We start from the raw sequence: 16,036 nt of genomic DNA, 5'->3' as shown, positions 1-16,036 counted from the left end.
TCTACTGGGTATTGGATGGGAAAAAGAGGAGAGCCAGGGGATTCTATGTTTCCATGGTTTGTTATTGCCAGATAGTTCATATGTAATTAAAAATTTAAAGTACAATTGCAAATACTCATAAAATTTTAGAACTGTATATATATAGTAGTACTCAAAGATATGACTCAATATGTGAAGTGTTAGCACAAAACTTTTAACCATTGTTTGCTTCAGTGAAAATGATGAATTTTAAGTTATTCAGACCCCCATTTAAAAATTGAACGGCTCATGCCTAGGGTCTATGTAGTTTTGTTTATCACTGGTTTATTAGGTACATATCGTAATTAAAGTGAAACATGATATTGTGTGTGAATTTGAAATTATATATTATTAAAAAATTTCAGAGACCTAACATTTTTTACTTTGGAAACTTATTAAAAGTATATTCCTTATTCTAAGCTGTTTAAGTTAATATAGAAAATACTTTGTAGTCAGCTTTTTATTTAAATATTATACTACTTTTATAAACATACATCAAAAACTTTATCATAAACCCTTAATCTCTCATTTTTTGTGTGTGTGTAGTAAAATTCTAATCTGAATCAGCACAGGAGATGTAGTCATTAATTCTGGGTGGGGGGAGTGGAATCTATGGATCTATAAAAGTTATATAGAAAATTTTGTGTGTATTTGCATTTTGGTAAATACACTTGTCTTTTAGCAGATTCTCAAAGGGGCCTGTTACACACTCACAAACACAATTTAGATCATTAAAGTGTTAGGTATATTTTATTAGACAATTGTGTATTCTGACTTAGATCAAAGCATTTCACACTTTGGATTTAGTAAATTGATTATTATGAAAAATGGTACTGTCAGAATTTTTGTTTTGGTGGTTAGTATTTTAAAGTTGCACAATACGGTTTTCATATAATCTGTGTAATGGTGAGTTGTTAAACATTAATTTATAAGACATATTCTTTATTATCACTGAAGAGAATAATTTTGTACATATTTAAAGGTAATAAGCATGTTAGGTGATTATGCAGGTAGGTGTCAAAGAAACATGGTAAAGACTAACAATGATTTTTTCTTCTATGAAATTATTTTTCAAATGTTAGTTTTTCTTTTATTAAAGTGCATGAGTCTAATGTATATTTTATTTCAGCTGGGTTTTTTATTGTTTGCTCTTATAACAAAAATGGTTTGTATGTATTTAGAGTTTTGGGAGTTTTAGACAAGAACAAAGCCTGGGATCTCCAAACCTTAAGTATAGGTTAGTTTTGTTTGACCCATAAACAACAAAGCTAAAAAATAAAAGCAGAATTTATAGTGTGAAATAAATATTATGATTATTTATGTCAGTAGTTCTGTATGATAGAAGGCTATAAAAATGTACTCTATTTCAATTACTTACAGTTCTCTATTTCTAGCTGTATAAGTGTTAAATGTACATTCCATTCAGGATCTTGCCTCTGTAAAAATTATGTAGGTACCTGCCTCATGCCCTAGTTCTGGTGAACTATTCTTGTTACTTATGGACCAAATTTTTTTAAAAATTAAAAATAGAGGTATTAATTTTCACTTCACTAGTTTTGTAAAGTTCATAGAAGCTAAGAAATAGTTTTTGTTCATATCATTTACATATTTATTTCTCATAAGATTGTGAAGTGTGGGATTCTGATTATTACTTAGTGAGGAATATTGTTTTATGATAGGTAGGGTTTGGGGGTTTTTGGCCTTTTGGATGGATTCTTAAATGATTCTGAAAATAAGTATTTTAACCATGAATCTGATTTGTTTGCAGATATTTGATATCTCTTGGGATTTGTACCAGCCAAATAAACTTGTCAGCTGTGGTGTAAAACATATCAAGGTACTAGAAGGGTCTTGTTTTATATTAGTCATGTATACTTACTCTCTGCTGCCAAGTACATACCACACTATTTACAACATAGAGTAGTCTTAGGATTTTGACAGTACTTATTTTTTAAATGTCAACATTTTTAACATTCTGATGTTCAACGTAACAGATATTTATTGTGTCATTATAGTGTGTGAGGCACTGTAAGGGATATAGGTATGAGTAGGGAATGAATAAAATACTATTCATAAAGGAATTTATAGTCTTGTGAAGTAGGCTTTACTCTGTTCATCTTGTCTTCTCATGTTTCACTTACAGAGTAAAATGTGAGCATCAGAAACCAAGAAAAGTAAGAGGTTTCTTTCACAGAGATAGGGTGGTGTGGCAGAAGCAGCATGGGCAGAGTTGGCCTTACCACTTACACTTAGCACTGTTTGACCTGGGATGAGTCATGTAGCCTCGTTGAGCTTTTTTCACATCTTAGAATTGTGGCTTATAAAGTGGATTAAATAAGGCAGTATTTATTCAAGTGCTTGTCATAGGTCCTAGCACATGGTCAACTTTCTGAAAGTGTTGTCTTTTCCTCTATATTTACTCTCTGATTTGACCTTAGCCTTTGGTAGCCACGGTTTATTTTGCTTATGAAAGCTCTGGGTTTTGTTTTACAATTACAGTTCAGGTTTTGAAACCATATAGTCAGTGGTGATATTCATTCTTAGGTTTACAGTTACTGTTAAATCCCTGGTGCAGATTGGAAATACTTGTTTTTCTTCCATTATCTGATTTAACAGTTCCTTGTAACAGTTAATTCCTGGTAAGATTCTGTGTTCACATTCTTTTTTTGATATGCTCACTTCCATCCACATTTTCTCCAAAGCATCTTTAGCTGCCACTGCAATTCTGGTTTTGATATTCTGGTACTGATTTGATAATGAATAGTATTAAATATTTTTGAATAAATATTCAGTAGCAAAAGCCTCTATGTTAGGTTTCAGGTACATAGTATAAGCACTGTGAAGGTAGAAATTTTTGTCTTTTTCATCTGTGATGAACAAGATGATGTTTGATGTAGTACTTGATATAAAATACTTAAATTATTGGCAACTTAATAAACAGATTTTACTGTTTTATATTGTAAATGAAACTGAAAGTTCCATTTTCAGGTTTTAAACAAACTATTCTTCTGACTTAAACTATATTTTTAATTAAAAAAACTATATTTTTACTATGAGTTAATTTCTTTTCTTTTGGTAGAGTCAATGAAAAGTAGGGTAGATCTTTTTGCAGGCAGTATGTGTGAGGACACTAAGTCCCAAAGATGATTTAGAACTTCCTTGTCCAGTACAGTAGCAACTAGCCACATGTAGCTATTTAAATTAAGTTAATTAAAATTAAATAAAATTTAATCATTTCTTCAGTCATCCCAGTAGTCACATTTCAAATGCTTAAGGTCCACATGTATCCAGTGGTTACTCTATTAAACAGTATATGTACAGAGAGAATATTTTCATCACCACAGAAAGTTCTATTAGATGGCATTGATCTGGACTATAAAACAATAGTTCCTTTACTCTGAGCATGAAAATTATTTGGATACCTGGGTTTGACTCCCCAGAGATTCTCTCTCAGTTTATTTTGGTGGGGGTCCAGGCATACCATGTTTTATAATTTCCCTCAGGTGAGTTTAATGTGCAGCCAAAGTTGAGAATCACTCACCTAGATGAAAATAATAGACTGAAATAGGGATTTGCTGAAAGGAAGAGAACTAGCTATCCTTGTGCACAGGAATCATGGAGCTTTTAGAATTAAAAATCAAAGTTTCATTGATTAAAGCATTCATTAGTTATTTGAATGGATAAGCATCATAATTTTTAGTTTTTTGAGGCTTCAGGTTTTAAGATTTTTAGGTCTTAAAATAAGATCTGAAAGAGGTAAGATCTTTATTATTAACAAATTATGTTACTTTAAGTGGTAATTTACTTATTATAAAGTTGAGTTTATTCTCTGGGCCAGATTTCTTTATGCAAAACTATTCTGTATATCCTTGCCCTGTTCCATTTTTGTTTCTTTATTTCTTTCTGCAAACTATTAAAATTTACCTGAATCCACATAAAAGAATAAAAACCCTGGTAATGAAGATTTATGTTTGACTTTCCGTTTTCTCCTAAAAATGAACAAATTATCCCAAATGTGTATCTCTCTTATTTTTAAGCTTTACAAGTAAAGGAATTGCTCAGCTTTGAAAATATCAATGAGAGCAACATTTTTTTCCCATCTTTACTTCATCAAAGATTGAACGTTAGGTTTGGTCCTCCTTCCTATTAGTGTATGGTGTCTTATCTTCATTTTCATTGCTAATGCATAACCAACTCTTTTACTTGTCTGAGTTTCAAGTAGATTTTTTTCAGAGACCAAAGGAGGGAAACGTAGCCTATTTTAAAAATAATCTAGTTCACCCCCCTTATTCTTATAGATAAGGATTGAAACCAGTGATTTATCTGCTATAATCTAGCTATTGACAACACTAGGATGAGGATGTGAACATTTGAATGCTAATGTTTCATAAGGGGATTTCTTAGGTAATTCTTAGTCTGCTGCTCTAATGTAGCTTCAAAGTATTAGAAATATTTTACTTTATTTATAAACATTCTTTGGTAATTTGATTATACTGTGTACCTTTTAGTTCTGGAGTTTATGTGGAAATGCTCTGACCCCAAAACGAGGGGTCTTTGGTAAGACTGGTGACCTTCAAACAATTTTGTGCCTGGCCTGTGCAAGGGATGAATTAACATATTCTGGTGCACTTAATGGGGATATATATGTTTGGAAAGGAATCAATCTTATAAGGACAATACAAGGAGCCCATACTGTAAGTATATTTACATATTTTAAATACTTTTAGATAACTACTTACCTTCTTGTCTTAGAATGAAAGATATAGAAAGCAGACTTTCTAGTCAATTCAGTTACTATGAAGAAACATTATGCAATTTGACACATGGATATTTATTAAATTAGCATAATTAGTACCTTGTTCAAACCATTGCTCTAATATGGTATCTTTCTCAGAATAGTGTTGATAAAAGGCTTGTTAAATTCAACCTAAAAGTATTCTAGGTTAACTACATTAGAATAAAGCTAGTACTCTTATGGCTAGTTTACCAGTGGGAAATTTGGGGACAATTCTAGAAAAAATATACCTTTTAAATTTTAATATCATTCTTTCATTAAGTGAGTGGCAAAGGAATTTAAGTTTTGTAATTCATGAGATTTTCATATAAAAAAGTTAACAAATCGGGGAAAAATCTGTTGTGAAAACCTTGTAGCGGTTTTTTTTTTTTTTTTTTTTGATTAAGGATTTTGGGTAGTTGGGTCCCTTACATAGAGAAGGGAACTAGAGAATGCAGAGCTGCCACATGATTAGCAGTAAGATCTCAAGTAGAGAAGTTATTAAATGTATTAATATGACCCACTATTAAATAATATATTACTTATTAAATATATTAAAGAACCACTTAGAACAAGACTTGCTTTGAGCAAAATATCTGAAGACCAGAAATACCAGATTCTTTTCCACAAAGATTGTGGCAACTCACATTTTCCTCATTAGTATATAAAAATACCAGTTTCTTCCTCATACTCCTCAGTACAGGATGTGACCACCATTAAAATTTTGGGTTGTTTTCTGGCTGCAAGTAGTAACTTCTTGTTTTAATTGTTTCCTATTTGTGAAATTTCATATATTTATTGGCTACTTGAAATTCCTTTTCTGTTAATTGGTTTTTCTTACCCTTTGCTCTTTTTTGTTACCTTTGTTGTTGGATTTTCTTTACTCACTTGTATATAAGGGGTGTTAACCCTTAAACAGTCCTACACGTTGCAGATATTTCCCCAATTTGTTTGTCTTTGCTTATGATATCTTATATGAAAAATTGTTTTCCTTTGTGGCTTGTGGGTAACCTGCCTTGCATAAAAGGACTCTCATAGTTCAAAGTTACGTAAATGTTCTTCTGACTCTTTTCTAACTTACTTATTTTTTTACATTTAAGAATTTTATGTCTATAATTCATTTTTATACGTGGTGTAGGTTTAACTTTATGTTATGCCCGTATCATTGGTCATATATTGTGCTCATACACACACACACACACACACACACAAACACACACAAGAGAGAGAGTTATTTCTAGATTTTCATTTGTGTTTTCTGATATTTATTCCATTTATTCCGATGTCATATCAAAATCTTTTAAAGGGGGTTTCTACCTACACACAGTAGATTTTTCTTAAAGAGTATATATTGTTAAATTTATTTTCTCTGCTAGGCAGGAATTTTTAGTATGAATGCTTGTGAAGAAGGCTTTGCTACTGGTGGCAGAGATGGCTGTATTCGTCTTTGGGATTTAACTTTTAAACCGATTACTGTGATTGATCTCAGGGAAACAGACCAGGGATACAAAGGTAATAACAAAACAAATGTCTCACTACTAGGCAAATTCTAAATGTAGCAAAGATTGTCTGTTTCTTTTAGTAAATATAAATGTATGTTTTGTAAATATAAATGAGACTCAAATTTGCCCCTTTGTACTCTGTGCATTTAATTGAATTCCTTTTATTGGAGAGGTGAATTTGCCTAAAGACAGTCTAGGTTTACTGTTATGACAAGGATTCTTTTGTATATCTAATGCTTATTAAAATGGGACTTAGAGATGTGATAAGTGCTTGCTTAGGTAACCTTGGATTTTAAAAATATTTTACTATTAGAATGCTAAATGTAACTATTTAGCAAACTGTTGAAAATAAAGTATGTTGAGGATTGGGAAAAGTTTTGTTCAGGATCATTTAAATGCATGTAGATGTGTTTTTCCTTCATCCAAATTTGTCAGCAATTTGGAGATACTTTCTTTTTTGGGGATTTAAAAAATTGATATAATAAAACAGAATCACTATTAAAAAAGCATTATTCACTAGTGTGGTATTGTAGGAGTAGGATTGGAAGTTGCAGAGGTCTGTGTTTAAGCCTTATTTCAGTCAATTACTAGGTGTGTGACCTTGGGCTACATATTTAATCTCATCCATAAGTGAGAATAACTATCTCATAGGATTAAATGAGCTAATTTAATATACGTAAAATGTTTAAAAGTGTCTGGCACAAAATAATCATCCAGTAAATGTTAACTGTTTTATTATTTTCATTAGGTTTGCTAAGCATTATTGTACCTTAAAGTTTGCAAAATAATTTGACACTTTTTCTTATTTGGCCCTCACAAGAACATTGTGAAGTCCACGGCACCTTTATGTTGGCCACATTATACAGATGAGGAAACAGAAACACTAGTTTTCCTGAGGTTACAAAAGGGACTGTGGAATATATGGAAAAAATAGAAGTCTCTCCTTCTAATGATTTTGTGAGCAGATGGAAGAAATGAAATGTAGACACATGAAAAGTCAGATTATTATAAGAGAAAAAATAATACAATTAAAGGTAGTTTCTGAATAGTTACTTTTTGCATGGTGGAGACTATGTTGTTATAAGACTTTGGCTGAAGAAGTGGTCAGACTATGACTAAAGTTGTCTAGTAAGGAAGAAGAATGTATGTCTTGAAGGATGCATAGAAATTAGGTATATCATATCATTTGCTATGTAGATGTATCATTCCATATAGCAAACAACATGGATAATTGAAGAAAATGTATGGATCAAAGACTTGCAGATTCCTTTTATCTTACATCTAAGGTATAAAAGGTACAAAAATTAAATTGATTTAGCAGATTGGCATTATATCATAATAGCATTTATCGTAAATACAATTTACTTTTGATTAGGTTTGTCTGTGAGGAGTGTTTGTTGGAGAGGTGACCACATTCTAGTTGGAACACAGGACAGTGAAATTTTCGAAATTGTGGTGCATGAAAGAAATAAACCTTTCCTAATTATGCAAGGGCATTGTGAAGGTGAACTTTGGGCACTTGCCATCCATCCTACAAAACCTTTGGCTGTGACTGGAAGTGATGATCGTTCAGTCAGGTAAGCAAATGAAAATGTAATTGCATAGGCTGGAATTTATCCTTAGACAAACATAAGAAAAACTTAATAAAAACACTTCAATTTAAATATTAACAGCTTACAATGTAACAAATGAACATAATTAATAGGTACTTAGTAGAATTAACAATTTATAAGATTTTTTTTCTCTTAATGACATAAGTTGGAGTTAGCTACATATCAAAATGTACACAGCTATTTCTGCCTTTTTAATAGCCATATAATATTCCACTGCATGGGATGCGTGGGTGGCTCAGTCAGTTAAGTGTCTATCGTCAGCTCAGGTCATGATCCTGGCGTCCTGGGATTATGCCCCATGTTGGACTCCCTGCTCAGTGGGGAGTCTGCTTCTCCATCTGCCCACCCCACACACTTGTACTCTCTCTCAAAAAATAAATAAAATCTTTTAAAAAAAATATTCCATTGCATGGATATACTGTAATATATTCGACCAAATAATTTTTTTTAAATTGTAGTTGACATACAGTATTACATTAGTTCCAGATGTACAACATAGTGATTCAACAATTATATACTTTACAAAATGCTCTCCACAATGAGTATAGTTATCCTCTGTCACCACACAAAGTTATTACAATTTTGACTATATTCCTCGCAAACTGGTGCAGTCACTGTGGAAAACAGTATGGATGGGCGCCTGGGTGGCTCAGTTGGTTAAGCGACTGCCTTCGGCTCAGGTCATGATCCTGGAGTCCCTGGATCGAGTCCCACATCGGGCTCCCTGCTCGGCAGGGAGTCTGCTTCTCCCTCTGACCCTCCCCCCTCTCATGTGCTCTCTCTCTCTCTCATTCTGTCTCAAATAAATAAATAAAATCTTTAAAAAAAAAAGAAAAAAAAAAAGAAAACAGTATGGAGGTTCCTCAAAAAGTTAAAAATATAAACCTCCCTATGACCCAGCATTTGCCCTACTAGGTATTTATCCAGAGTATATAAAAATACTGATTCGAAGGGGCACATGCACCCCAATGTTTATAGCAGTACTATCAAAAACAGCCAAATTAGGAAAGAGCCCACATGCCCATTGACTGCTGAATGGATAAAAAAGATGTGGGGGGGGTGTGTGTGTGCGTATACACACACATACACATATATATCTACACACACAATGGAATAATACTCAACCATCAAAAAGAATGAAATCTTTCCATTCACAACAATGTGGATGGAACTAGAGTGTATTATAATAAGCGAAATAAGTCAGTCAGAGAAAGACAAATACCATATGATTTTACTCACGTGGATTTTAAGAAACAAAATAGATGAATGTAAGGGAAGGGAAGGAAAAATAAAATAAAATAAAAACAGAGGGAAGCAAACCATAAGAGACTCTTAAGTATAGAGAACAAACAGGATTGCTGGAAGGGAGGTGGGTCAGTGGATGGGTTATATGGGTGATAGGCATTAAGGAGGGCACTGTGATAAGCACTGGGTGTTATATGTAAGTGATGAATCACTGTATTCTGCTGAAACCAATACTACACTATATGTTAACTAACTTGAATTTAAATAAAATGTTGGAAGTAAAAAGAAAAAAAAACAATGATTGGGTCAGCCAAGAAATCAAAGAGGAAAATAAAAAATACATGGAGACAAATGAAAATGAAAATGAAAACACAGTGGTCCAAAATCTTTGGGATGCAGCAAAAGCAGTTCTAAGAGGGAAGTTTATAACAATACAGGCCTACTTCAAGAAACAAGAAAAAGCTCAAACAACCTACCACTACTCCTAAGGGACCTAGAAAGAGAACAAACACAACCCAAATCCAGCAGAAGGAAGGAAATGACAAAGATTAGAGCAGAAATAAATGATACAGAAACTAAAGAAACAATAGAACAGATCAGTGAAACCATGAGCTGGTTCTTTGAAAAGATCAATAAAATTGATAAACCTCCAGCCAGACTCATCAAAAAAAAAAGAGAGAGAGAGAAAGGACTCAAAATCAGAAATGAAAGCGGAGAAGTAACAACAGACACCACAGAAATGCAAAGGATTATAAGAGAATAGTGTGAAAAATAATATGCCAACAAACTGGACAATATAGGAAAAATGGATAAATTCCTGGAAACATGAAACCTATCAAAACTGAAACAGAAGAAATAGAAAATTTGAACACTGATCACCAGCAGTGAAATTGAATTAGTAATCCAAAAACTCCCAACAAACAAAAGTCTAGAGGCTTCACAGGTGAATTCATCAAACACTTAAAGAAGAGTTAATACCTATTCTTCTCAAACTTTTCCAAAAAAGTAGAAGAGGAAAGAAAACTTCCAAATTCATTCAATGAGGCCAGCATTACCCTTGTACCAAAACCACGTAAAGACACCACAGACAGGCCAGTGTCTCTGATGAACATAGATGTGATAATCCTGAATAAAATATTAGCAAACCAAATCCAATAATACATTAAAAAAATCATTCCACAGTCAGGTGGGATTTATTCCTGGGGTGCAAGGGTGATTCAGTATTTGCAAATCAATGTGATAAATCACATCAATAAGAGATAGGATAAATAATATATGATCTACATCTATTTTAATAGATGCAGAAAAAGCATTTGACAAAGTACAACATCCATTCATGATGAAAACCCTCAACAAAGTAGGCTTAGAGGGAACATACATCAACATAATAAAGACCATATATGAAAAACCCACAGCTAACATCATACTCAATTGGGAAAAACAGAGCTTTTCCCCTAAGGTCAGGGACAAGACAAGGATGTTCACACTCACCACTTTTATTCAACATAGAACTGGAAGTCCTAGACAGGAATCAGACAAGAGAAAGGAATAAAAGGCATCCATATTGGTAAGGAAGAAGTAAAATTTTCACACTTTGCAGATGACATGATATTATATATAGAAAACTGTAAATACTCTGCTAAAAAACTGCTAGAACTGATTAATGAATACAGTAAGGTTACAAAATCAACATACAGAAATCTGTTGCACTAATATTGCAACAACAGAAACAGAAATTAAGAAAACAACCCCATTTACAATAGTACCCAAAATAATAAAATATCTAGGAATAATCATAACCAAAGAGGTGAGAGACCTCTACTCTGAAAACTATAAAACTTTGATAAAAGAAATTGAAGATGACACAAAGAAATGGAAAGACATTCCATGCTCATTGATTAGAAGAACAAATATTGTTAAATGTTTATACTACCCAAACTAATCTACAGATTTAATGCAATCCCTATATAAATAACAACAGCATTTTTCACAGAATTAGCACAAATAATCCTAAAATTTTTATGGAACCACAAAAGACCCCAAATACCCAGAGCAATCTTGAAAAAGAGAAAACTGGAGGTATCACAATTCTGGACTTCAAATTACATTGTAAAGCTATAGTAATCAAAACAGTATGGCACTGGCACAAAAATAGACACATCAGTGGAACAGAATAGAAAGCCCAGAATCCCTCGATTATATGATCATTTTATCTTCGATCAAGGAGGCAAGAATATACAATGAGAAAAAGTCTCTTCAACAAATGGTGTTGGGAAAACTGGACAGCTACATGTAAAAGAATGAAACTGCTTTCTTATACCACACACAAAAACAAACTCAAAATAGATTAAAGACCTAAATGTGAGACCTGAAACCATAAAAATCCTAGAAGATAGTGCAGGCAGTAATTTCTCTGACATTGGCCACAACAATATCTTTCTAGATATGTCTTCTGAGGCAAGGGAAACAAAAGCAAAAATAAACTATTGGGACTACATCAAAATAAAAAGCTTCTACACAGCAAAGGAAACAACCAACAAAACTAAAAGACAACCTACTGAATGGGAGAAGATATCTGCCAATGACATTCAGTGAAGGGCTAGTATCTAATATTATATAAAGAACTCATACAGGGCGCCTGGGTGGCTCAGTCGTTAAGCATCTGCCTTCGGCTCAGGTCATGATCCCGGGGTCCTGGGATCGAGCCCCACATCGGGCTCCCTGCTCTGCGGGAAGCCTGCTTCTCCCTCTCTCACTCGCCCTGCTTGTGTTCCCTCTCTGGCTGTCTCTCTCTCTGCCAAATAAATAAAATCTTTAAAAAAAACCCAAAAAACTCATACAACTCATCAATGAAAAAAAAAGTAATGCAATTAAAAAGTAGGCAAGAGATGTGAACAGGTATTTCTCCAAAGAAGACATCCAGATGGCCAACAGACACATAAGAAGATGCTCAGCATCACTCATCATCAGGGCAATGCAAATGAAAACCACAATGAGATCATTTCACAGCTGTCAGAATGCTCAAATCAAAAACGAAAGAAACAAGTGTTGACAAGGATGTGGAGAAATAGGAACCCTTGTGCACTGGGAATGCAAACTGCTGCAGCTACTGTGGAGAACAATTTGGAAGTTCCTGAAAAAAATAAATTACCCTACCATCTAGTAATTGCACTGCTGGGTATTTACCCAAAGAATGCAAAAACACTAATTCAGAGGGATATGTGCACTCCTGTGTTTACTGTAGCATTATTTACAATAGCCAAGTTATGGAAGCAACCTAAGTGTGTCTATCAATAGGTGAATGAATAAAGAAGAAGTGGTATATACATACAATGGAATATTATTCAGCCATAAAAAATGAGATATTGCCATTTGAAACAACATGGATGAATCTAGAAACTATAATACTAAGCAAAATAAGCCAGTCAGAGAAAGACAGATACTATGTGCTTTCACTCATATATGGAATTTAAGGGGAAAAAAAAAAATTAACAAAGTGAGAAAAAAAAAAAGACAAACCAAAAATAGACTCTTAATTATAGAGAACAAATGGTTACCAGAGAGGAGGTGGATGGAGGGCTGGGTGAAATAGGTGAAGGGGATTAAGAGTACACCTACCTTGAGTGGAGGGGGGTGGGGGGATGGGGTGGCTGGGTGATGGACATTGGGGAGGGTATGTGCTATGGTGAGTGCTGTGAATTGTGTAAGACTGATGAATCACAGACCTGTACCCCTGAAACAAATAATACATTATGTTAATAAAAAAAAAAAGAGTACACTTACCTTGGATGAGCACTGAGTAATATAGGGAATTGTTGAATCACTGTATTGTACACCTGAAATGAATATAACACTGTGTTAACTACACTGAAATTAAAATAAAAATGAAAAAAATAAGAAAACGTAATTATTGATAGGTATGTACTTACTGCCATTTTCTTAATTGTTTTCTGGTTGTTTTTAGTTCTTCTCTGTTCCCTTTTTCTCTTGCTCTCTTCTCATGTGGTTTGATAACTTTCTTTAGTGTTATGCTTAGATTCCTTTTTCATTATTTTTTGTGTATCTATTTAGGTTTTGGTTTGTGGTTACCATGAGGTTTAAATATAATATCCTAATATAAAGCAGCATATATTAAGTTGGTGGTCACTTAAGTTCAAACCCATTCTAAAAGCACTGCAGGGGCACCTGAGTGGCTCAGTTGATTAAATGTTAGACTCTTGATCTCAGCTCAGGTCTTGATCTCAGGGTTGTTAGATAAGCCCTGAGTTGGGCTCCAGGCTGGGCATGGAGCCTACTTAAATAAATAAATAAATAAAAGCACTTCATAGCTATTTTCCCTTCCATATTTTATGTGCATGATGTTGTATTTTACATCTTTCTATTCTGTGTATGCCTTACCTAATTTTTGTAAATATAATTGATTTTACTACTTTTATCTTTTAACCCTATTAGTAGCTTTATAAGTGTTTGATATCCTACCTTTACTATGTGTTTGCTTTACCAGTGAAAATTTTTCCTTTCATAATATTTGTCTACTCATGGTCTTTTCTGCTTAAAGAAGTCCCTTAACCTTTCTTGTAAGGCTGGCTTAGTGTTAATGAACTCCTTTAACTTTTGTTTGTTGGGGAAACTGTCTCTTCATTTCTGAATGATAATCTTGCCTGGTAGATTATTCTTGACTTTAGGTTTTTTCCTTTCAGCACTTTGAATGTATCATGCCATTCTCTTCTGGCCTGCAAAGTTTCTGCTGAAAAGTCAACTAATTTCCTTAATGGGGTTTCTCCTGTATTTAACTAGTTGCTTTCCTCTTGCTGCTTTTAAGATTCCCTCTTTAACTTTTACCATTTTAATTATTATATGTCTTGGTGTGGACTTCTTGAGTTCAACTTGTTTGGGGCTTTCTGTGCTTCCTCGACCTGGATGTCTGTTTCTTTACTCAGGTTAAGGGAATTTTCAGCTATTATTTCTTCAAATACTCTGCCCCTTACTCTCTTCTCCTTCTGGGACCCCTATAATGTAAATGTTAGTATGCTTGATGTTGTAGGGATCCCTTAACCTGTCTTCTTTTTTTTAAAAACTCTTTTTTCTTTTTGCTGTTCAGCTTGGGTGGTTTCCATGACCCAGATTACTGATCTTCCAGATTATTGATCCTTTCTTCTGCATCCTCTGATCTGCTGTTGCTTCCTTTTCGTGTATTTTTTATTGCAGTTACTGTATTCTTCAGCTCTGTTTTTTTCTTTGTATTTTCTCTCTGTTGAAATTCTCAATAAGTTCATCCAGTCTTCTCTCAAGCCTGGTGAGCATCTTCATGACCATTAGTTTGGACTCTCTGTTGGTAGATTGCTTTCTTCCATTTTGTTTAGTTCTTTTTCTGAGGTTTTGTCTTGTTCTTTAATTTGGAACATATTCATATTCCTTTGTGTCATTTTGTCTGACTCTCTGTGTTTATTTCTATATATTAGGTAGTTCAGCTACACTTCCTGGTTTTTCCTGGTCTACGTAGTGGCCTTGTGTACAAGGTGTCCTGCAGAGCCCAGTAGTGTAACCTCCCCTGGTCACCAGAACCAGGTGCCCCAGGTGTGTCCCCTGTGTGGGCTGTGTGCACCCTCTTGTGATTGGGCCACAGCTGATGTGGGAATGCTGGTAGGTGGGGCTGGCCCCCCTTCCCTGGTGCAAGAATCATTTTGGAGGGGCACTTGTCTGGGCTAGGCTACCAGGTGTGGCAGGGTGGTTGTCACTTTGGGGAGACATCAGCCCTGACTGAGGCTGCTCACCAGGTGTGGTGGAGTAGGAGTCATTTTGGAGAGGCACCTGCCAGGGCAGGTAGGTTGGGTGAAGTGGGTCCGTAGGGCAATCCCACTGTAGGGCAAGTAGTGCTAGCAAGATAAATAGAGAGTGTCAGCTAGGCTTAAGGAGGGCAAGAAAATAGTACCTGCTAGTACTTCCATTACCAGAGAAAGTTCCTACAGATTCCTGCCCCTCCAGCATGCACCCTAAAATTAATCATTCTCTTTCAGATGTAAACCAGGTGCTTTTCAAACTGCTGCTGCTTCACTGGGTCTCTGACCAAGTGATAAAGTGTGCTGGTCCCTTTAAGAGCAGAGTCTTGATTCCCAGTAACCCTCTGGCTCTCCTGGAGTTAAGTTTTGCTGATTTTCAAAACTGCTGTAGTTAAGCCCCACTTATTTTCAAAGCCACATATTACAGGGGCTCATCTTTCCAGTGTAGGTACCTAGGGCCTAGGGTACCTAATGTGGGGCTTGATCCTTTTGCCCTTCAGGGTGGACCTCCGCACATGCGATATTCCTCCTGCTTGTGGGTCCTTATGCTGGGGGTGTGGTACCTGACCATGTCTCTGGTCCTCCAACCCTTCTCATTTTGGCTGCTACTTTATGTTGTTAGCTGTAGTTGATCTGTTCTGCTTATCTTCAGGTTATTTTCAGAGTGACTTGCATTATGTGTAGCTGTTGCTTCCAGGTATACATGGGAGGAGGTGAACTCAGAATTCTCCTATTCTACTATCTTCCTAGTCCATTATTTTTTTTTATTAACATATAATGTATTATTTGTTTCAGGGGTACAGGTCTGTGATTCATCAGTCTTACACACTTCACAGCGCTCACCATAGCACATAACCCTCCCCAGTGCCCATCACCCAGCCACCCCATCCCTCCCACCCCCCTCCACTCCAGCAACCCTCAATTTGTTTCCTGAGATTAAGAGTCTCTTATGGTTTGTCTCCGTCTCTGGTTTCTTCTTGTTTCATTTTTCCCTCCCTTCCCCTATGATCTTGTCTTGTTTTTTAAATTCCTCTTTCAGTGAGATCATATGATAATTGTCTTTCTCTGATTGACTTATTTCGCTTAGCATAATACCCTCTAGTT

At 34.8% G+C, this 16,036-nt stretch overlaps 1 protein-coding gene across 1 annotated transcript in view; it reads left to right on the top strand.

Moving 5' to 3' along the window:
- Positions 1–16,036, top strand: part of EML5 (EMAP like 5) — a 168,591-nt gene that overhangs the window by 40,929 nt on the left and 111,626 nt on the right. Inside the window, exons 4-7 of the mRNA XM_078054081.1 lie at positions 1,787–1,855; positions 4,527–4,712; positions 6,169–6,304; positions 7,670–7,871. Of these exons, the coding sequence (XP_077910207.1) occupies positions 1,787–1,855; positions 4,527–4,712; positions 6,169–6,304; positions 7,670–7,871 (593 nt within the window). The remainder of the gene's footprint in view (positions 1–1,786; positions 1,856–4,526; positions 4,713–6,168; positions 6,305–7,669; positions 7,872–16,036) is intronic.

Source organism: Halichoerus grypus, chromosome 8, assembly GCF_964656455.1.
Source record: "Halichoerus grypus chromosome 8, mHalGry1.hap1.1, whole genome shotgun sequence".
Classification (NCBI taxonomy): Eukaryota; Metazoa; Chordata; class Mammalia; order Carnivora; family Phocidae; genus Halichoerus; species Halichoerus grypus.
This window is presented reverse-complemented; position numbering and strand designations above follow the sequence as displayed.